Source organism: Trachemys scripta, chromosome 3 (assembly GCF_013100865.1).
Source record: "Trachemys scripta elegans isolate TJP31775 chromosome 3, CAS_Tse_1.0, whole genome shotgun sequence".
NCBI lineage: Eukaryota > Metazoa > Chordata > Testudines > Emydidae > Trachemys > Trachemys scripta.
Window position 1 is genome coordinate 189,524,415 of NC_048300.1, and position 24,234 is coordinate 189,548,648.

At 40.4% G+C, this 24,234-nt stretch overlaps 1 protein-coding gene across 11 annotated transcripts in view; it reads left to right on the forward strand.

Moving 5' to 3' along the window:
- Positions 1–24,234, forward strand: part of SUPT3H (SPT3 homolog, SAGA and STAGA complex component) — a 438,440-nt gene that overhangs the window by 304,992 nt on the left and 109,214 nt on the right. For all 11 annotated transcript variants that reach the window (XM_034766666.1, XM_034766665.1, XM_034766667.1 and 8 more), the window contains 3 exons: positions 12,640–12,726; positions 17,210–17,300; positions 19,389–19,525. In XM_034766666.1, coding sequence (XP_034622557.1) covers positions 12,640–12,726; positions 17,210–17,300; positions 19,389–19,525 — 315 coding nt within the window. The remainder of the gene's footprint in view (positions 1–12,639; positions 12,727–17,209; positions 17,301–19,388; positions 19,526–24,234) is intronic.

A 24,234-nucleotide genomic window follows, 5' to 3' on the forward strand; every position in this document is an offset into this window, starting at 1 on the left:
CTGTTCAGTAGCTGGCACCGTTGACTCTGGGCCCACAGAGGGGTCCATTGACTCAGGCGCCAGTGGAGGAGAGCCAAGTTGAGGACTTAGACCTTCCTTCCACGCGGGGGACCTTCGAGGCAGCCAGGGATCTCAAAGCCCTGATGGATCCACACTCTCCCGACCAGCGTGAGCGATCATCAGCCCCAAAGCCTCCGGCACCGCAGAGACCACCAATGCCATCCAGGGATAAACCGGTGATAACACTGCACTGATTGCCCTCTCCCCAGCACCAATCCTTGGCACCGCTGGGCACTGCACCACCTTGGTCGCCATGCTCGGACTCCTCGGTGTCTGACTCTGAGACTGACTCCTATGTGTCCCACAGGAGCTGGCACCGGTAGCAGCAACACACTCAGAGACTAGAAATGGTGTAGACCTTTCCACCTGTGCCGTGGCCAGCGCAGTGGCAGATGCCAGCGCAGTGGCCCTTTTGGACCCTGTGGGCATATCATCAATGCCAGAGGTCCGTCTCCAGGCGATCCTTGTCGGTCACATCCGATGGTTGGGCTGTGTCCAGGACCAGGGACCTTTCACGTGGCACTGCCACCACAGCCAGCACTGCAGTTGGCACAGAGTCAGGTGCAGCAACAGACAACCGGGACTGCTTCGATGAGCCGGATAGGCAGAAAGGACCCGGTATGGCCCGGACCTCCTCATCATTTTCACCCAATGAGGCACTGGCAGGAACCTTTTCGGAGCCTCCCCCTCCGAATAGAAGAGCCCACCTGAAACTCCTGAGATGGGTGGCACAGAATCTGGGTATCCAGATGGATGAAGTCACCGAGGTGTCGGACCCTACCATGGACATCTTATCCCCAGCAGCCCTACCAGGGTGGCACTTCCCTGATTAAGACCATTCAGGAGACTACTAAGATCCTGTGTCAAACACCAGCCTCTCTGACCCCCATGGCGAAAGGGGTCGTGAGGAAATATTTTGTGCCTTTCAAGGGTTACGGATATCTATTTACACACTCCCCACCAGAGTCGGTGGTGGTGGCGGTGGTCAACGAGCAGGAGAGGCAAGGACAGCAGGGGCCCACTACCTGGCCTAAGGATGCAAAGAAGCTGGATCTCTTTGGGAAGAAGATATACTCCACCAGATGGTTCCAGCTTTACATTGCAAATCAGCAGGTGATTCTTAGCTGGTACAATTTTAAGAACATAAGAATGGACATACTGAGTCAGACCAAAGGTCCATCTAGCCCAGTATCCTGTCTTCCAACAGTGGCCAACATACCAACCCAAAGCCTGGATCTTTCTTTACCCTTTTCAGCCCGTCTGTCCTATTTCTACCATGCATGGTCCCAGATTACCTCGGACCGTTGCGTCCTTTGCATGGTAGAACAGGGATATTCCCTCCAATTCAGTTCAACCCGCCCACACATACCCATTCCCCGTCCCTCTTCAGGGACCCTTCTCATGAGCACGAAACCTCCTGTTGGCAGGAGCAGTGGAGGAGATTCCGCTGGAACTAAGGGGTAAGGGGGTTTTACACATGGTATTTTCTAATACCGAAAGCCAAAGGGGGCCTCAGACCCATTTTGGATCTGCACAACCTCAACAGGTTCATGAAGAAACTAAAGTTTCGTATGGTCTCTTTGGCCACCATTATCCCGTCCCTGGATCGAGGAGATTGGTATGCCGCACTTGACTTGAAGGACGCATGCTTCCACATTTCCATAATCCCACCCCACAGGCATTTCCTAAGAGTTGTAGTGGGGTGCACTCACTGCCAGTTTACAGTCCTTCCTTTTGTCCTGTCATCAGCTACTCGGGTATTCACCAAATGCATGTCATTTGTAGCCGCCTTCCTGAGGAAAAAGCAAGTTCAGGTATTCCCATACCTCGACGGCTGGTTAGTCAAAGGCCATTCCAGAATACAAGTAGAATAACAGGTCAGTCTGATAATGTCCACGTTTAACATACTGGTTCTCCTGCTGCACAAAGCACAAAAATCAACCCTAGCCCCCACTCAGAGAATAGAGTTCATAGGGGCAATGTTAGACTCATGACAAGCCAGAGCCTTCCTACCTCAGTCCCGTTTTCAGGCTTTCTCGTTATACAATACCTCACATGGTATCCCTCGACTACAATAAGGAATTGCTTAAATCTTCTTGGGCATATGGCATCTTGCACACACGTAGTGCAACACATGAGGCTCGGACTCAGACCTCTCCAGGCCTGGATAGCATTGGTGTATCAACCGAGCAGAGATCATCTGGACACAGTGATCACACTCCCACCGCGGGTCCTCGAGTCCCTTCAGTGGTGGCTTGATCCCCAAATGGCATGCACAAAGTTTGCCGTCTCCAGACTGTGTTCCTCGTTGTGTCTGGTCACCGACGTGTTGGCAATGGGGTGGGGGGAGCACATCTCAGAGAGCACAGAACTCAATCTGCTACTTCACATCAACGTCAGGAAGCTGAGAGCAGTTTGTCTGGCGTGTCAGACCTTGCAGTCTCATTTGGAGGTCAGATGTGTATCAGTCCTGATGGACAATACAACAGTGATGTTTTAATTTATATAAACAGACAGTGTGGAGCACGCTCCTTTCCCCTTTGTCAGGAAGCCCTCAAGCTCTGGGATTTCTGCATAGCCCACGCGATACTCCTGGAGGCTTCCTACCTCCCTGGATCTCAGAACGAGCTAACAACCATCTCAGCAGATCTTTTCATAATCAGGAGTGGTCCATTCACCCAGACGTAGTAAACAATATCTTCCAGTGGTGGAGAGTTCCCCAGATAGACTTGTTTGCCACAAGGAGCAACAGGAAGTGCCTACAATTCTGCTCTTTCCTGAGTCAAGCCTGGACTTGTTGACAGATGTGTTTCTCCTTCCGTGGAAGGATCACTTCTTCTATGTATTTCCTCCTATTCCACTTGTTCAGAAGGTCCTCCTCAAGATCTGGAGGGACGGAGCCTCGGTAATTCTGGTGGCACTAGCCTGGCCAGGACAGCATTGGTACACCATGCTGCTGGAGTTATCTGTGGACACCCCAGTCCACCCTGCCATTGATTCCAGACCTGATCACTCAGCATTCCAATCTTGAATCTCTCCATCTCACAGCTCGGAAACTATGGTTGAATCTGCTGGAGCTCACATGCTCAGACCTCGATAGGGAGGTTCTTCTTGGCAGTAGAAAACCAGGGTTACCTACTTAGCCAAATAGAATAGATTCTTGATTTGGGGCTCGCAGAGCCATATCTCTCCGATGCAATCTTCAATAACCTTTATCTTGGACTACCTGCTAACTGCTTACTGCTCTATTTGTCATGGAAAGTGGCGTTCCTGGTCACAATAACCTTCAGCTAGAAGGGTGTCTGAGCTCAAGGCCTTCACATCTGACCCTCCTTATACCATCTTTTACAAGGACAAGGTGCAGCTTCGACCGCACCCGGCGTTCCTCCCAAAGGTAGTCTCTCACTTTGGCACTAAGCACGACATTTTTCTCCCAGTCTTTTTTCTGAAGCCTCATGCTAACAGCCAGGAGTAAAGGCTCCAATCCCTGGACATTTGGCGGGAACTGGCTTTTTATATTGAACAAACAAAGCTGTTTCACAAGTCGAACCAGCTGCTTGTCGTTGTGGCCGACAGGATGAAAGGTCTCCCGGGGTTCTCCCAAAGGATATCATCGTGGATCATGTCCTGTATCCGGGCATGCTATGACCTGGCGAAGGTCCCTGCTCCCACGCTTACGGTGCATCCTACTATAGCACAAGCTTCCTCGGCGGCCTTCCTGGCCCAGGTCCCAATCCAGGAGATCTATAGAGCGGCAATGTGGTCCTCGGTCCACACCTTCACTTCCCATTATGCTATTACCCAGCATGCCAGGAACGATGCAGCATTTGGCAGAGCGGTGCTTCTATCAGTGATCCCATGAACTCTGACTCTGCATCCTAGGTAAGGCTTGGGAGTCACCTAATTGGAATTGACATGAGTAAGCACTCAAAGAAGAAAAACCAGTTACCTCTCGTAACTGTTCTTTGAGATGTGTTGCTCATGTCCATTCCAAACCCACCCTGCCTTCCTCTCTGTTGGAGTACGCCAGCAAGAAGGAATTGGAGAGACAGTGGGTCGGCAAGGCCCTATATGCGACACCATGAAGGTGCGACTCCACGGGGCGCCTGGGCTGAGCCAACATGTACTGCTAGGGGAAAACTTTTCGGGGACTGTGCACACGGCGCGCACACACCTAATTGGAATGGATATGAGCAACACATCTCGAAGAGCAACAGTTACGAGAGGTAGGTAACCGTTTTTCTTCACATTACTTGAATTTTATCTTAAGTATTTGGTCTTCGTTTTGCGGCTCTCTGGGAAAGTCTTTTTTGGTTCTGATATCTGCTAAGCCAGAAGAGTACAGTCCCTGGCAGTTCTCCTTTCATCACATTCCACAAGAAAGTAGCTGAATGCTGTTTTGATTTTCATTTGAAACATTTTTTTTTTCCTCCCTGGTAATCTTTTGTCAGCCTCAGGCATAGCAATAGTGTGTTTAATCTTCATTTTCTAATAGGTGAATGTCTATTAATTCCCTGGTTTATGACAAAAAAGGAAACCAGACAAGTGTTGCTTAGTTTTGTATTACATTGCGAACATTTTCACGTATCTCTGCTTTGTAATGTTTGCTCAATCTACAGTTTTATATGGGCTAAAGCCTCCCCAGAGTAACCCTGCTGAAGACCATTGGCTAGCACCAGCATAAGAGAGAATAGTATTTATTTAGTATCTTGCATCTAATTTGATGAAACTGGAATAAATATTATTTTCCTATATAATCAATTTAATGATACAGGATTTGAATAAATGCTACGTTGTGTACCAACACAGGGAGAAAACATATTCATGTGCTCACAATGATGCACATAATTAGAACATTAGGATAGAATGTAAGACAACAAAGAACAATTTCTTCTACTTTGTAAAATTAGTAATCACATCAAAATAATCCTAAATGGTGCCCGGCTTTGGCTGTCAGGTGTGTTTGAAACCATAGGAGAGGAAACTGATATAATGTAAACCTCATGTGCTGGTGTGCATACAATAATATACACTGTGGAAAGAATAGAAATAATTAGTGCAGAAGAAATATATTTAAACTAATAGCTCAAATATCAGAAAACATAATTTATTCAGTGCTTGAGAGCTAAAAGATTATTTTAAAAAATTCTACAAGAATGGTTCAGTTATTTATTTCTAATAACTTTATAAATTAATTCGTAAGGAAAAGCAGCATTGTGGAATCATGAAGGGCAGTCAGACACATTTATCTAGATGCACTGTGTCCCTTAAATACAAATACAACTTGGAACTAGCTGCATACATACTGATGCAAAAATGGGAAGTCAAAGAGTAGGTGGTTTCAGTATTTTCTTTTAATATTTTCAGTACTTATTTAGGCTGGGATTTTCAGAGGAGCTGAAGGGAGCTAGGCACTCAACTCCCATTGTCTTTCAGTGGGACCCCAGTACTTATCCCAGTATCTAGAATGTATCTAGTGGGTGGGATAGGTGTTCTGAACCCAGCAGTTTTCCCCTCCTGCCACAAGGTTCACTGCTGGGGGGGCGGGGGGAAAGGGGGATGATGGCAGTTGATCTTGGAGTTAACATCTTTCTGAACCAGTATTTCAAGCGGTCTGCAGACCCATGCAGACATCACTGCACCATTTATATTCAGATCACATTTTTCAAACTTTACTTCACAACTATAAGAACTACAGAGTTTGTTTTTGTTTTTAATATAATGAAAGCTTCAATTTTTGATCCATATTGGCTTTTAGACAATACCAACAATGCAATACTTTCTTTCCATGTAGATTGCAAAGATTATGGACATGAAAATATTAGACCTCCAGCTTTAATTCCAGAATTTAAATGGAAAAAATAAAGAAGGGAAATTACAATTTAACTTGCTGAAGCTTAATTTAAAATTTGAGAATTGTTCATACTATCCTTAAAGTTCTTCTGTGTGTTTTAATATATGAAAATTGTAGTAGCAGGATTTTATTTTAGAAATGTGGGTTCATACATGCAGTTAAAATAGTAATATAAAATCAGACTTAAGAAATATCACAGCAGACCCTTTGACTTAAGGCTTGACTTCTATTGAAACAGCAATATGTGTACAGGAATGATGGAAGTAATTTTAATAAAGTAGTGTATATGTGCTTCCATTACTTAATTTGTTTAATGTAATAATAAATCACTAATTATTTGCATCTATCAACAAGTAGGTTTGATAGTATGGAAAGGCTTAGGAAATGGAGATTCACTCCCTCCCCCCCATTTTCTGTGAGTGATTGTAGTTTAGCGTAATTTGTTTTATACACCTGAAATGGGTAGAAAAAGGTGGCTGTAAGGAACCCCCTCACTCTCCACAATAGGCTATCAGTGTCCCTAGACCCTGCCTGGCAGTGGAGAGCAGCTACCACTCCCTCCTCCTACTCAAGTGGACAGGGAAGTGGGAAGAGCCTTGAATACCAAGCAGAGGGAGAAGTAATCTGCACCAAGAAAAGGTTGGCACCATTTTTTCCCCCATGGAGCAAGGGTAACACAGGGACTGAAATGAGATTCAACAATACCAAACATGCTGAAGGCCACATCTCCTCTGCCCCTTTTTCTTCCTGTAAACATATGCCTGCTGCTTGCTGACTTTTCCGTTTCAGGTCTGCTGATGTTACTGGTAAGCGCCCTCTTACAACATCTGAGAAAGTATGTGTACAATCAACAAAACAATGAAGTTGACTATGTCCAACATTTTGTCAAGTGCACAATACAAACAGACCGGCACAATTTGCCACTATTCTCTCTCCAGTACAGTAATCTTTAGGATTTATTTTTATAACAATAGTAGATTTAAAAATTTTCAGATGGAAATGTGAGAATAGTTTCTGGATTCCAGCTAATGTGTTCACTGTGCAGTTCAGGAGAGAGGGGTGCAAAGGTTCCTCCAGGCACACTGCAATCTGAAGGCCACTGTGCGCAGGGCTGGTTCTCCCCACCGTACATTAGAATAATCTGAAGACTGCTCTGTGGCATCTCCACGCCACCCTTTGGGATGATTCCCCTGGAGCCAGATAGGCTGTAGGACCAAGTAGGGCTGATGAAACAAGAGGATCTAGTTCTTTCACTGGAACAACTGAAAAATTAGTGTTTTGGGTTTTTTTTTTTTTTTGTATTCTTACAAATACTTGTCTGTATTAAGGTATTTTCAAGGCCACTTCTAGGACACTTTGGTTTGTTCCATTGGTGGTAGTTTGATCATTCATGATGGGGGCCTCTGGGAGTTACTGTAATAGAAACAAGGCTAATAACAAGGAAGTCAAGTGACTTGCCAGAGTTCCTGAGTGAGTGGCTCACTAAGATTTAAAGCCCCAAATCTGTTCAGATTCCTAGTCCTTTATGTTAATCATGCCACCAAACAGCTTTCTATTTTCTTATTGTCCTCTTTACACCTGAAACTGCCTGCTGATTTTTAGTACAGAATAGAGAGCTAGATCCTGAAACGTGTAGAAAGATAAAAAGGAAGCTTGAAGGCTCAAAGAATTGGTAATTGCTGCTGCTCTTTTATGTTCGACATCACTGCTCTGAATACGGCATCTGAAAGTTATCATCTGATGGCTGCTATGAAGGAATAGCGAAATAACTTGGTGATTTCTGTCTAGCTACTAGTGAACAAATATTCACATTTTTAAAAACATCACAAATGATACCCTTGAAAGCAGTGTCTCATCAGAGTGTCCAAGGACTGATTTGTCATGGAGGCCGAACTAAACTCCCTTAGTCTAGATTAGGATTGAGAATCATGTCACTACCTCTAATTAGAGTGCTGAAATTCACCCTCTGAGGAGGGCTAGCAAACGTCTATGCACCACTAAAGATCTCAGAATAGAACACGGCTTTATTCTCCAAGTTTGGCACTCTGGCACCTGTTGCACCGTTAAATACACTTCAAGAAAATGTATTAGTCTTGAGAATGGCTTCCTAATAACTGAAAAATTAATTGAAATCCGTCAACTTGCAAAATGAAGCTTACTTTTTCAGAACACAGTGCAAGGATTTAGTCATGCATTTAAAACACTGTGCCCCTACTAAACCTTCCCCTATTGGTGTGCTATGATAATAGACCACATAATGTAATCGTGCGCACAGTCACTGTGTCTCTTTAAAGCCTATGCAGCGCTGACTTGTAAAAACACTTTTTAATATCTTTCTCTAGTACATTAAAACTAGAATTCTGGAGAAAGTTTAATTGCTCATAAAAATGGCATATGAAAAAGCCTAAAATTAAAAACTGTGTTTATGTCTAACACTTACGTGCCTTCAAAGTATACTGGAGTACTATGTACAGAATATACTAAAAGCTACTTATAGTACTGAACCTGAGTTCATAATAAGCTATTGTTGCACCTTTTTGGCACAGTGGAAGATGAAAAGAATTATTATTTTTGATACATGCATAAAAAAACCCCAACTTGTAACAAGATGAACTATGATCTAATTTACCTGCATATAATGAAAGCAAAAACATAGTTTCCTAAAGCATTATTTTTGGCTCTGACCACTTTAAAGGTATGCAGACGTTAGCACTTAGCCTTTCTTAGCACCCTTCTTTAATGTAGTTTAAGAACTATAATGATTGTTTCACAAATAGAGCCTGTTAGGTTTCCAGGCTTTTATCTATTTTGTTAAAATATTTTCTTTAAAATGTTTGCCGCAATTGTTCGTTGTGAAAAAATTCATTGTGAAAAAACAGACAGTATTGATTGAGGTAACTGTTACTGTCACAGCAGAGAGTACTCCTTTAATCAAATTTATAATGTGCAGAAGTTACAAAAAGAAAGAGAAAAATAAATAGCCCTAAGGTGACTATTAACATATTCTAGTTAAGTCATTAAACCAGTGATTAAGTTTTAAAATATTATTCCCCAGTATTTCTTCTCAGATTTTAAAATATAGTTACAGTATATACTACTTTCTTTGTAATGTGCAAAATTGTAAAATACACTTAGTTTTCATGAACTCATTTTCACTGCTATAATTAGGGTTATTTCAACACTTTCATTTTCAGGGAGTCGTAATTTGACTGTAATAAAAATATAATCAGACTCTGAGGTCTCAATTTTTTTCTAATTTTGAGAAAATTGGGCTTGCCTTTTTTCCCCCTAAAAGGCTAAATATGTTTGGGTGCTTCCTGTGCATTAAAATAGCTCAAAATAAAATGTTTTCAGATATTGACTAAGCATTTTTAATAATTTAAAGATAAAAAAATATTAACATACAGTAGCTTTGCACTCAGACTACAGCAAGTTCTATTCCTAGTGCCCAACCTGAGTGCTCTAATTAGAGTAGGGACTAGGGAACTCCACAGGACGATGGTGGGAAACAATCCTACATTTTCACCGGGGTTAGGGCAGCACTGATGCCACTCCACACTTGGTATGCAGCCTCCGAATGGGAATAGTCTTCATAGCCCCTATACTGCCCCCTCAACAACATGTGGGGTCAGTGGCTGTAGATCCATTTGCCCCATCACTGGCTGTTCCACCTTAAAAAGCCACTGCACTTGAGGCTGACTTTGCTCCCATTGAAGCCAATGGCAAAACTCCTATAGACTGCAGTGATGCATAGCTGAACCTGATGTTCCTAGGAAGCTGAGCTATACAGAACTTGAAGTATATATCCTCTGTGCAATTTCCTGAAATCCCCCTTCCCCAGGCAACATGATCATAGGAGTTCTACTGAAGCCAGGGCCCTCGGTCCCTAGGAAGGGAAGGAATTGAAACATGTTGCACATAAATAGTAACTCTGACAGTCTCATAGGACAGTTCATTACAATACAATTATAGCTTTGCACTCAGATATTATGGTTGTATGAATCAATTATATGAAGGTTAACACTATAAATACATATTTTGCCCCAACCTGGACTATGTGGTGTATACTTTTAAAAAAATGCCTAAATACATATTTACCTGAATTCCAGTTACTCAGGTAAATATGTATGTACCAGTTCAGAAGTAGTTATGGTCTCTCTGAATAAATAAATCATATTTTATAACCTTGCATGAAAGAATTATTCTCCTGTTTTGCCTTTTTATTTTAAAACTGAGGAAATTAAAATGCAGAGCTTTGTTGTGCTCTCACTAAATTAAGGAGGTGCACCAACCAACAAAACCGAGAAAATTCTATGATACAGCTCCTATTGTGTTCGTATGAACTAAGGACATTAAGCCAGATTTTGATTTTGCTTGCACCAGTGTAAACCCAGAATAACTCTGTTGAAATCAGTGGAGTTACTCTGGATTTCCTTGGGTGCAAATGAGACCTGAGTCTGGCCAAATGTGCTTCGTTTACACCATTATTTCATTGGGAAGGAAGGAGAAGCCTCATTTTAAATTATTTTTGTCACATTCATATCTTCATTACCATGGGAAAGAAGATTTGTTTGTAGTTAACCTAAATTAAGATGTCATTTTTTTGTGACTCGAAGAAGAGTGTTGTAAGGATAATGCAAGTGTCTTAAACAATGGTATTTTCTGCACAGAGAAGAGTTACACTAAGATATCTTTTCAGTTTCAGTGGTTCTCCAATTTCATATGATATTTGAAAAAGCTGTGTTGCATTATTGTCCATGCCAAGGTCAGTTTTTGAAACACTTATAAATGTATTGGCCCAAATTCACACATAGGGTAACTCTATTGACTTGACTTGAGTTACACCAGGGATAAATGCAACCCATTCTTTTTATATTTTTACCCAGCCTCTTTATATTTTATGCTGGAAATATAAGTACCTTGTGTGCCCTCAGACTAATCAGAATAAGAAGGAGTTTTGCCTTTGCCAAAAAATAGAACGATCATTTTTCACATTCTTACATTTTCCAGTTCAGTTTCAAGTAAGATTATGTTACTGTGACTTCTGAATTCCTGAAAACTCTCTGGTCTCTGTAGCTGTAAAGGCCCAAGTGAGCATTTCAAGGAAAAATCTGAAGCTTTTCATGCAGTATGTTTTGTGTTGTGCATACCAGATACAGTTAACGTTTTGTGTGCATGTGATTAGTGTGGAAAAAAATTAATGCAGTCCAGTATTATGATTTATGGACTGAATCCTTTGCCCACTGAACACTTGCCAAAATGAAAATCTTTTTTTTCTCCTTTGGATATTAGAAACAGCTACTGTTTTTGTTGATCTTTTTAACTTCTGAATAGGTCTATTTCAAGACATAGCAGCATGGGAGCTCAGATTAATAATATACTTATTCAGCCAGTGATGCTGAGTGAAACCATTGCTAGCATGAGTATGAAGGATAGAATTTCTTCAAATTATTTTCAGGTGCATTAATGTATTTCTGAAAGTGGAGTATGGAGGCATTTTTGCATGAAAAGAAATGAGATTTATCTTTTTTGTATCATGTTGCAGGTGTACACATGAGTTTTAATGTAATTGTATTCCTCCCACCAGCTGAGAAAGACAGGGTTGAAAGCAAACATCCTGTGATGAAATTCTCCTTACTGGAAAAATGTTTTCCAAGCTTGGGGTAGGGAAGCAACTAGTCCAACGAGAACTCTATGTCCCTCCACCTGGTATTCAAAGTGACTTCCAGCCTGATTCCAAGCCCATTGGATTCAGTGGAAGGAATCCCAGTGACTTCACTGGGTTTTGGATTAGACCTCATTAGCCCAGCTACTTGTTATTTATCAGTTTGTCATAGGTTTGGTGTCGACTCATGTTATGCTGTCTTTAAAATGGACTCCTTTCGGACTTGGAGGAGGACTCTTAGCCCAATTTTCTTGAAGCCACCCACTTTGCTGTTGGTGTAAAGGGGGTTATTTATTATGTTGTGTTAAAGGCTCTTCTCAGGAGACCTTTGATCCATGGACAGAAGACTCAGTGGACTTGGAGGTCTTGATGTCCTGTAGAGGCACAGCCTTTAGGCCACAATGATTACAATGTAGATGAAGGCAGTTCTTTCCCTGCGCACTCCCGTGGCAGCCATAATCTAAGACTATGAAATTGCTCAATTCTTTCTTTGTGTCCTTCAAGTCTGAGTGAAAAAGAACATTCCTAGCATATGGATAAGATTGATACTGTTGAAAGTGAAGGACTTTTCCCTAAACATTTCTTCATCTATATTTATAGAATTAATGTTTGCTATTGCCCAGAAATTCTCAGCAGGATCAGCCAGCTAGTCTGCCCCCTTTATAGGAAGAGCTTTGCTTTTTACTTGTCTGCATTAGAGGACTCACGTCTGTTCTCTAGACTGCACTAGAAAATGAGTTGAAGAAAAGAAACAGGGTAGAAATTACAATTGTATATGCCGAGAAACAAGAGGTTTTACTTTTAAATGCAGCATTATGATTATTGAGATACGCCAAAAGTTTTTGAGTCTTTATATAATTTATGGCTGGAATTTTGGTTAATGGGAGTTGGATGACTGACTCCCTTAGGCACTTTTGAAAGTCCCAGCCTATATTTTTAAGATGATATATATTTTCCAACATGTCACCACACAGTGTATTTATCTGAACTTATTTTGAAGCCTAGTAAATACAACATATATTACAGAAGCAGTAGTTTTACATTTCTTTGTTTTTATTAGTTGCAGCAAGCAGCTGAAGTTTCTCAGCTGAGAGGAGCTCGAGTCATCTCTGCTGAAGATCTTCTGTTTTTGATGCGCAAAGATAAGGTACAGTAATAAGCTAGTCAATTTGTATTAGAATTGTAAGTTTGACAGTGTGTATGTTAACTTAATGTGTTTACTTAGTTTAAACCAAGGGATGCATCCTTATTAATAGCAATTTGTAAAAAGAATGTCATTATAATTAGTTTAGTTTTAGTTTCTGGGATAACTTCAATTTATTGATAGATTTTTTTCACTTGATTGTTTTCACCTGCACTGGCAGAGTGATGGCAAGTTGACCTAGTAGGTTGGTTTCATCTCAAATAATAATTTAGACTATGACAAGCCTTAGCTTCTCTCTCTCCCTTCCACTTATATCATTATCAATCATTATAACATCCTTCCACTTACCTGAACTCTGGATCCTGAGGTGACACTTGGCACAGCTCTGTCCTTTCCCCTCTCTACATCTAGGATGTCAATAAATCATGTCTGGTTTTTTATAATATTTCCCCAAATCATCTCTCTTCCTTCTCCCTCCCTCCCAAACAAGCTTCTAAAATCTTGGTTGATGTCCCATTCCTCTCTCATTTTGAGTACTGCCACCCTCAAACTGAAAACTCCAGTTAATCCTGCATGCTGCAAATAAAATCATCTTCAACTCTCATTATTACGAATGTTTCCTCCTTATTTGAATCCTTCTGCAGGCCTCTGATCTCCTTCTACATCAAATTTTACATTTTCATCAATCAACATGTCTTATTGTATTTTGGCGTCCATCTTCCACAACCAGCTGTTGTTTGCACTGCCACCAAACATGAAATACCTTCTCTGATCCTGCTTGCCACTTCTCCTTCAAATCCCGCTCTTGATTAGTCTTCCACTGCTTACCTTCACTTCCTCTCTCTTACCCTCGATTTCCTCAAAATAAGAACATGTTATCTTATAAAAATAAACTACAATATCTAACAGACTCTTAGCCAATTCAACGTTTATCCTAAAGCATTTTAAGGGAAGGAACTAACAAGATGTATATATGACCTTTTCTTTCTCATTGTCTACTTAGATTGTAAGCTCTTTGCAACATGGACCATCATTTCATTATTATTCCAGGGGCTACTAGCAACTCTGTTTTTAAGGTTGCCTTTTATAGGATCTCATTTTCAGTTGCTTATAACTTTGTCAAACTTTAACCATTTGGACTGAATTTTTTCTTGCCAAGTGTCTGCCTCAGGCTGAAATTTTGTGAAAAATTTAAACTAAAATGGTGTAGACTTTTCTGAGAACTAAGCTAGGGACAAATACACTGTTTTGGCCATGTTAAAAAAAAATCTGGTGACCTCTGCTTTGACAAGCTCTAGTCCCTCCATTCTGTGGAATATGAACTTGAAATTTGGCAAGAGTGTGGTCTGTGTCAAGAATGTGCTTTTTGTCATCCCCATGAAAATGCACCCAAATTAGGTCAAGTTATAAGCCTTTGCAAAATAGTTTGCACATGCTCAGTAGAGACCTCCTAGAGCTTAACAGATAAAAATTCTAAGGATTCCATCTCTAATGGGCATGCTCCAGCTGACGTGACTGAGCGTGACTTTCCGTGCACGGGCGGCTCTGGGCTGGTGCAGGCCATGTTGGGCTTGGTACAAGAAATGAGACCAGGAAACCTGTCTCCTGTGCTCATAATGCCCCGCTTGCTGACGCGCAGCATGGAGGAAGAAGCTACCTGATATAAATATAGAGGGGACAAGAGCCAAAGCTGGTGGGGGAGAGGGTGACAGGACAAATTGGTACAAGGAGCTTGGGGGAACCCATGACTGGGACTAGAAGATGGGGTGGGGGGGGACTGGGACTGATTGGGCAAGGAGACTTGTATTGGGAGCTGGGGGTAGAGACTAAAACTGGCTGGGCAAGAAGACAGGAAATGGGAAGCAGTGTGACAGTGGGAAGGAGATGGGGTGGGGTGGGGAGACATATCTGATGAGCTAGGATGTGGGGGACAGCTGGGACTGGCTGGGCAAAGAGACTGGAAGAAAGAACTGGGTGGAAGGAGGAGCTTGGATGAGAAGGTTGGAAACGAGACAGGGAAGGGAATAACTTAGGTGAGGTGGGGAGGCATCTGGAGATGGAGGGAAGGGAGAAAGACACATTGGCATTTCAGCCAGCCTGGAGGAACTGGAACTGACTGATCAAAGAGACTGAAGACAAGGAGCTGTGGGGTGGGAAGGAACTGGAATGCCTAGGCAAAAAGACCAGGACTGAGAGCAAAAGTCGGAGGGACAGTTTGGCAAAGAAATGGTAAAGCACAAGCCTGAAATGGAACCCAAGATTCCTGAGTCTCACCATTCCTCTACTGTCAGCAAATATCTATGAAACCCACTGGCACAGTGTCTCATTCCCCTCTAGTAGAGGATGGCTAATTACTACTGCTGTCAGTTACTCCGTTGGCTCAAATGGCAGAGGTCTGTGTGGTGGATCTGCAGATTCCAACCCTGATGATGATCCATGTGATGTCAGTATCATGCCACACAATGGATTTTCTATTTTTTAGTTTGCTTTTTAAGAAATTAGAAAGTTACACGCAAAAACTATGCTAAAAGAACTTTATTAAGGTTGCAAAGTCAAGCACTCAAAAGTAAGGAAACTGAACAATGAGTAGAAAACAAAATATTGAGTAGCTGCTGATCAAGTAAGCTTTGTCCATCCTGTGCACTGAATGATGCAGGTGTCCTGTGGAAGAAATGGTATGTGGTCATGTAATTAAAGTTCCATACACCCCAGGGTCAAAATTAAGATTGCATGGGCAACTGTAAATCTGGCATTTCTGAACTTTCAAGTGCTTGATATTTCAACTTAAATAATGTTATTTTAATGTAGGATTTTTTAAATATAATTTCCTGTCTTTCTCTTCTCTCCTCCCTCCATTGCTGTGAGATGGAGGGCTCCTATTCTGTTTGGTGCCTGCGCTGAGCTGAGGATGGGCAGCTGAGGCCATGTGCGAGGTCTGGGGTGGGGTAGTGTATGTTGTGATAAAGGGAGCCCTAGAATGGGGTCTGTGCTGCTGCTGTGGTGTGGGACTGGCCTTAAAATGTTCATATTCTGTTATTGTTCTGTTATGTTGCCAAAAATTTCCTGAGGAATGCAAGCAAGAGAAGGGAAATGGTGATTTTAAACAGTTAAATATCTCAGCCAAACCTGACTGGAATTTTATGGGACAAATGAATGTCATAATTCTAGCCTCAAAGCTTTGTCCCTCCTGCATTTCATAGGCTTGCTGCAAACAATGGAGCTGCTAGAGCTTCTCAGAAAAAGACTATAAGAATACTTGTAATGGAAAGTGTTGTGGCAACCCCATATTTTGGTTGCTTCTATGATAAGTAGACAAATACAGAAATAAGGTGTACATTTTTGACAATGAGAGTAATTAACCACTGGAACAATTTTCCAGGGGTTGTGGTGGATTCTCCATCACTGACCATTTTTAAATTGAGATTGGATGTTTTGCTAAAAGATGCATTCTAGGAATTATTTTGGGGAAGTTCTATGGCCTGTGCTATACAGAAGGTCTGACTAGATGATCACAATGATCCCTTCTGGCCTTGGAATCTATGAATAAGTACTCTGGTCAACAAATGAAAGAATGTGGACTAAAAATGTTGCAATCATTTTCATTCCCCAGGTTTACAAAGGGAACAAGTTTTCAAAATTCAAAATTTTCTTTGATTTTTTTTTAAATATTTTTCATTTTTTTTCCTTTTTCTTTTTTCCCCTTTTTTCTCTATCCCACTTTTTCTTTCCTTAATCACTAGCCTTTTTTTTCTTTTGTCACTAAATAGGGTAAGAAAGGAGAGGGAAAGAAAAAACAATAAACCAAAGAAACCTGAAAAGCTGAGAAACAGCTACAGTTTGTGTTTTCTGACTTTGTCAAAACACAAATTCTTGATAAGTTTTCATTTTGAAAAATGGCCTATTTTTGACATATCGTTTGAAAATTTTCATCTCTAATCACAGAACATGACGTGCACACAGTAGCTGTTAGGCTTCCAAGAGGGTGTTTGAGGAGGTTGGTTGATGTGCAATCAGAGCTCCTGGAACTGTGTGTTTATAGGCCTAAATTTTCAAAAGTAAAGAATGATTTTGGATGCCCAACTTGAGATACCTTAAGCAGGCCTGATTTTCTAAAAGTGTTGAGCATCCGCCTTCTGAAAATCAGACCCCTTAGTGATTTGGCACCAAAAATCACCAGTCACTTTTGAAAATTTAGGCCAGAGTCAATAGAATTTTTATCACTGCACTATAATAAATCTGTAGAGGGCCCAAATTAGCAGCTGCTCACGTGGATGATTCCTTAAAGTCAATGGGATTTTCGATGCATTGAGCTGCTGCAAAATCAGAGATTCTGGATATATTTAGTAAATATTGCATATTAACTGAATAATATATGTACTTTCTCTCTGCGTACACACAGTGTATGCTCTATAATGATCCCTATTCTGTAAAGCAACATTTTGTATACATTTTAATCATTGTCAATGTACTTTTTTCCCTCCCTTAGAAAAAGCTTAGAAGGCTGCTCAAATATATGTTCTTCCGAGACTACAAATCTAAAATTGTCAAAGGCATTGAAGAAGATGATCTCCTTGAAGGTAAAAAACCTTTGAGATAATTTTGCCTTTTTAAGGAAATAATCAAATTGTGCACTGTGTATCCCAACAGAAAATTATGTACCTCCATCTAAATAGTTTTTGACACTCAAAATATTGGCTTAGTTGGCAAGTCCATTTAACCTTTTGCTTTTCCATTCAGACTACTTCATAAAGGTTCAATATTTCCATTCACCATCCAGATGATAAGTGGGACTGTTTAATGTCAGAACTGTGTTGAACTAAGAAACTGGTGCTGATTAAAAGGCTAATTGATTTCAGTATGTGTAATTTAAATGTGGCAGCTACAGTGTGCAAGGGAGAGGTACATGTCTTTGAAATTCATTTGAATGGACATTTGTTAATTTATTATCAAGGGTTTTTGACATATTTTATGAAGCAACCATAATCTAAAGTCACTTAATACTGATATATGACCAGAACTTTCTTCCTGTGTTGTTTGAAGTTTTAAGGAACCAATGTATAGTTTAAAGAATTGGAAACACTTATTCTTCTCCATTTCATAAGCAAGTCACATAATTTATAACAAATGGGCATAACTTTTAATCTAAGTAGATTTTGGTTTTATCTTGGGCCAAATCTTCAGTTAGTAAATATCCATTTAACTCCACTGAAGTCAGAGAAGCTATGCTGATTTACACTAGCTGAAGAGCTGACCTCTCATTTGCAGACAGTAAGGTTAGACCCTATCAGAGGTAAATCTTTCTTACTTTTAATAGATACTTGAGGAAGGAGTCTCTTTCTGTTTTACACTTTGGCAAAACCTGTGTAACTTATCATGCCAATAAAGTCTCACTAAATTGAGTTGAATTAAGTAGTAAATTACAGTTTTCATAGCTAAAGCTTCTATAAGTCAGATGCATTTGAAAGTGCCACTAAAGAGTAAGTATTCCTCTTAAAATTAAGAGTCAAATTTTCAAATGCGGCTTTACAGTTGCAGCCATGAATTCTAAGCACACTGTATTTTACGCATGCAGTGTCCATTGTACAAAATGCATGTGCAAATGTAGTGCTGGAACTATAGAAGCCCCATTTGAAAATTTGACCCTCCTTTTTTGTGGACTCATCTACTGTACTTCCTGAATTTTTAGCTTATATCAAAATGAGGTTCTCAGCCTTCATATAGATATGACATCCTGTGCCAGGATTTCTTCATGGGCTACTTAGCAACTGGCTTATTGTCTTCCTTCCCCTTTTTCTTGTTTGTTTCTTTACTGGGAAGGGATTGTCCCCTTGGTAAATAGGCTGTCTCTCCAACTATCTCTCTAATTGACAGTGGGATAAAACAAGCTGTCTGTGGAACCACGCCTGCTCTAATGCCAACAGTTTAGTTAACTCTTTACCCATGGTCTTTTGGAGTTTGGCTGAGGGGTGACCTATCTTATCTCCTGTCTTAGCAGCAAAGTTGCATTTTGAGATTTGTGTGATGATTGCTTTTAGGGCATAATGTCCTTAAGATTGACTGATTGCCATGTATGGGTTTGGGAAGGAATTTTCTCCCCTATGTTACATTGGCTGAGTGTATTCATGCTCATGAGAGAGGAGTCACCGCCCCAGGAAGATTCTGTGCAGATCAGTTGGTAACAAGAAAGGGTTTACAGGGGGCATATCAGTTATGATTGGGCCTAGGGCAATTTTGGCTCTGGTGATTAGCTGGTAGTGCCCTGTTTGATATAGTTTACTTTCATAGTGCACTCTGGTTATGAAAGCCTGTGATGTTAGTAATTAATGTTGCAGTTTGATAAGTGGTTGTCAAGGCCTCATTTTCCAAACTCTGAAGTGTTTGGAGTCAGAAGGAGCTAAAGATGGTGTGAGGATATAAGTAAAAGCAGGCCCTCAAAACTGTGCACAGGTACAGAGCCTCCCATGAGCAAAAATTTTCTTTTCCAAAGGCGGGTTTAAACCTAGTGACTGGAACATTTAGAATATATTTGTCATCAGAATGGGAAGCACTGTATTGTTCAAACAGGTCCTCACTTTAATGTTATTAAAGTAGGCCTTGCAGATGTAAAGAGTCACAGATGAACCGAAGTAACAGACTTGTTTTTAATTTTGTTCACCTTTCTATAGACAAATTCAACAGTAGCAGTGTCAACAAACGTCAGAAGCTGGCTCAAGACTTTCTCAACTCTATTGATCAGACTGGGGAGCTCTTGGCTATGTTTGAAGATGATGAGATTGATGATGTTAAACAAGAGCGGATGGAGGTAATTTTTGTCCTTTTCCCTACAAGGGTGACCAGATGTCCCGATTTTATAGGGATAGTCCTGGTTTTTGGGTCTTTTTCTTACATAGGCTCCTATTACCTCCAACCCCCGTCCTGATTTTTCACATTTGCTGTCTGGTCACCCTATGAATCCTCACTCACATCCAATTCCAGAATAGAAAGGAAATGTGCAATAGATTTCATACATCATGTTGTTCTGATTTTTTTTTTCTCATCACTTTTCAAATCATTGATGCCTTTCTAGGTAGATAGCGTAAATAGACTCTTATTTCCATATTTCTTCCAAGAAGGAAATGTTTCTTGTTATCCTACCTATGCATGCTGAAAGGTAGGGGGATGGACTAGATGTAGTCATAGATCTTTCAATCCATCTCAGCTCTGTTTCCCTTGGATAGACAGCAAATTCTATTTCAAAATATTGTGGTTAGGATGGTGCCAGTTGTGAGGAAGTCTTTCTGATTACTCCTTTTATATGGGAAAATGTTTTTAAAGAATATATAATCAGCTTCCTTTTTCCATGTTAGCATAGCTTAGAAATAAAGTGGAAAAGTTCTGCTCCCACACCACACAGTCTTGAGTTTACCCTTCTCTCTTTAAGATCGGCTTCCTTTTCTGCGTATACATTTAAAGTCTGTCTTCATTATTATTTCAGAGATCTGCCCTGAATGTCTTTACTTTGTATTGTTCATAAAATCTCTAAAGTGTCTTGATTGCTTTTTAAAAAGAATTTACATATTTTCAGTGGTAGAGAAGTGGTAGGGTTTTTTGTTGTTGTTGTTCTCTTCTTTGTGGTGAGCTGTCTGACATATTTAGCCATATTTGACAACTATGCCTTCTTGGTTCTTCTATCTGTTGGTGGATTTCCTAAGGAGCCTGGATAAGAAATAACGTGACTTTCATCCTGTGCTAGAATAGTGGTTTTCAGTCTTTCTTGTACCGGTACCTCCCATCCCAATTAGGCAGAATCTTGCCGGGATCTCCCCCCATTTAGTAATATGGGGAGGGCTGGGTGGTTGTGACCCCCAGGTTGAGAAACCATGCCATAGAGCAATGGTTTCCAGCCTCTGTAGCAGGAATGGCAATTCTGACAAGTCATTTAAGATCTTCCCTCCCCACCACTCAAACCTTCATTTTAAGTTCCTTGGAGGAAGGACATTTCCTTTGATTGGTTCTGTACAGCACCATGCGTGCTTTTGGCTCAGTATACAAGTGGTAAGTAATACTATATTAATGAGAGAGCAACTGTTCTGGGCCCTGGCCCACAACTGTTTGCTGCTTTACATTTACTTGTGCCAGTACAACCAACTTTTTAGTCAGCTAAACTGTAGGAGTTGCTTTAAAAGCGTGAAGACACTTATCCTGGAGGAGCCCATTCTGATTTTCTAGATAATTCTTTTCTATCAACCCCCTCATAAAAGTTCAGTTCATGAATCGTAGGGGATGCAATTACATTCATAATAGGATTGATTCTCCTCTGATGCTGGTTTTACAGTGGGCTACTTCCATTAGTTTCAATGAATTTACTCGTGATTTGCAGCAGTATGAGAAAAGAGCCATGCCCTATAACTTTTACAGTACATTCACACTGATTGAAACACCATGAAATGTGTAGTCAGTGTTTAAATATCCTGTACAGTTGATAATAGAACCAGAAATCTAGTTTGTGATGCATGTTACTTCAAAGCGCTCAAAATTTTGCCCCCCTCCACCCTTTTTTTTTTTTAATTTTATTTTTTGGAGTGGATAGGGAGAAATAAGCAATTGCAGGGGATGGGTTCCATTCCTAAAAAGAAGAGTTGTAAAGTAGTCTAGTGTATCACATTTTCTGTGTGCAGTAGATTATGATTAACCCATGCTAAGTTTTGGAGGCAGTCCAATAGACATACATACTTTCAAAACTTTAACAACCTTCTTTAAGGAATTAGTGTACTTAAATCGTGAACTGTGATCTAAAGGCAGTGTTCCTTTTAGGTATCAATTACCTCAGAAATGTGTGGTTATCTTGGTTTGGACAACTGCAAATGGTTTCAGTTCCACTTTGCCCAGGGCCAAAAACATGCTAAGTTGTCCAGAGCAGATGATAAACATATATTTCTGATGTCATTATGGGCTAAACAGGATATGATTGTTTAGTGGTATGGTTTCACTTATGATACCGAAAGCAAATATTGTCTATGCTTTATTTCTTCAAAAAACATTTGATAAAATTATAGCTGAAACTACATGAAATGTATTCCTCTTCTATGATGTCCATCACATATTTCCATCACTGAAGATTAAGGAAAGCTCCAACCCACTTTCAAACACTAATGAAGTAGAACAAGTAGCTTTTCAGTTTTGATTGAAAAATATCAGCTAACTCTGTTGATTTACATAGAAGGGGCATTCTACAATCAGAATATCTTGCAGCTAGAGACCTCTTACTATATCATTAATCTGACACAAGCATACTCCCTCTAGCAATGATAGGAATCAAAAAGGTGCAAGTGAAAGCTGAATAATCTTAAAATTCAGGGCTTAAAAGTAATTGAGAGTAGAAGAATCATTCTTGGTTCAGTTCAGTACATGATTATATTGCAATTGTGGTATATATTACAGTCAGCGTATCAGTATAAGAAAGTATCAAAACCAGCAATAAATAGTTGCAGCAGTAGTCAACTGGCTTGTCAATAAAAGCTGGATTAGAGATTCTGTGTCACTGAATCATTAAACCTCAGTCTCCCAAGCTAACAGTAAACGATCCATGTTATGCTACTCAAAGTAACAAAACTGTAGATGGGATAAAATATTCCACCTCATAGACATAGCTTGACTATAGACAGTAGAAAGTGGAACTGTCAGGAGCATAGAAATTGCCTGTTTCTGATTTGATAGGTTACAGTTTCTCAAGAATAAACCACAACTGTGGTAGTCTGTTGGGAAACCATGTTTGACTTATGGATTGCAGCCTCCTGCCTTTAAAGTGCAATAGAATAATCAGCATTGGCATCACTCTGTGATTGAATTTTCCTTCTGCTGCCTCTAGTGTACTATAGAATCCATGGGCACAATGAAAGATTACAAATAGATTGTAAGTTTGCTCTTCTCTGTGTCTTAAAAGTTGTACTTGAAAAGAGAAAATTGGTTAGAATTAGAATTAGCGTATGACATGGCTTGGCCAAAAGGGTAAGCTGGCATGTGCTGGTCTAAGTTCTTTGCATTTGTCTTCTAATTTACTGATTGGAGTGTGTGCATGTGAATGTGCAGGTACTTTGAACTTTTCGGGTAATCTATTTTCATAAATATTAGCTTGGCCACTTACTTCACTCTCCTATGGATGACAGCCTTTCAGATTTTGAGATGTGCTGGAGGAGCTTCAGGCTGCTGTGGTAGTGGTCTTCGATTATATGCCTTTTAGAGGCAAGAACTCTCTCTCTCTCTCTGGTTGGTGCCACCATATGCTACTTAATATATAATAAGATATTAATTCCTGTGAGGTGGACCCTTTAAAAAAACAACCTAGCAGCAGTGCCCCATTAAGATTACAAAATCAAGCTCTCAGAGGTCAGGAAATGCACTGTTAAGTTTAAGAAGAGGAACACTCTACTGTCACAAAATACAGAGTGAAGGTAGATTTGCTCTTATATTTGGGGCAGACTCCTTTCTAAGCTCAGGTAAACTACAATGTTCTGGTTCGCTGTCTGGCACAATGTCAGCCCCAGCATGAGTTAGATTAACCAACCTGTGCCAGCTGGTAACAGTCCCCAAGAGACCATCCACTAATGAGTACTGCTGAACTCCAGTCATGCCCCTTGTGGCCCATCCTTTATCTCTGACCAAAAGGTGTGGTGACATAGAAGCAAACTATGCTGGCTTTATGTCTGCTGAGACTTCCCCCATGCCGGGGAATTCACAGCTGGATAGATAATGGTTAATATGTGGTCCCTCTGCACCTTCTCAGTGGTGGAAATGGCCTGGATCTGGTTTCCAATCTTAGTACATGGTGCATAAGTACAGTTTACTCCGTAATCTTCATAGAAATGGCTTTTATGTACTTTGTTTATCTGACACACACACAGTAAACCACAGCACTTACAAAATGCTAAATAAATATCTGGCTACAAAAATGGTATACTGAATCATAATGTGAAGTAAGGATGCCGATGGTCTTTTCTTACTTCTGAATGCTTAATTGTGCAAATACAGGACGTTTTCAAAAGTGTATAAAGGGTTTAGGAGCACAAGACCCATTGAAAGTCAGTGGGACTTGTGCTCTAAAGTCCCCTAGCTGCTTTTGAGAATACCCATGCAAAGTTCTCCCAATGTTGTTTTTTCACATAAAAATTTGTCAAAAGTACTGCTATATGCTGATAAAAATCGGAAACAAATATTTTAATAGTCAGAACTCTTATTTATTTTCAGCTAAAGTAATTGCAAAAATGACCCGTTTTAAATGTACTTTAGTGTAGAAGGTTTCTTTTCCTTTCTAAAAAAGTCATTTGCCGTCATTTGTTTTATAATGGTGCTATCTCCCCCACAGGGAAAAAGCCTTCCCATCAGAAAGCTGAACGGACATGCAAAGGAATGCAAACAGCATCACACTGTGAATGCTGTATTTCAGTTGTTGTTCCCTTAGGATTCAAAGGAACACCATTCATCTGTCACTCTGTCTGCTAGTTTAGGGATATATTTCCAACACTCAGATTTTAT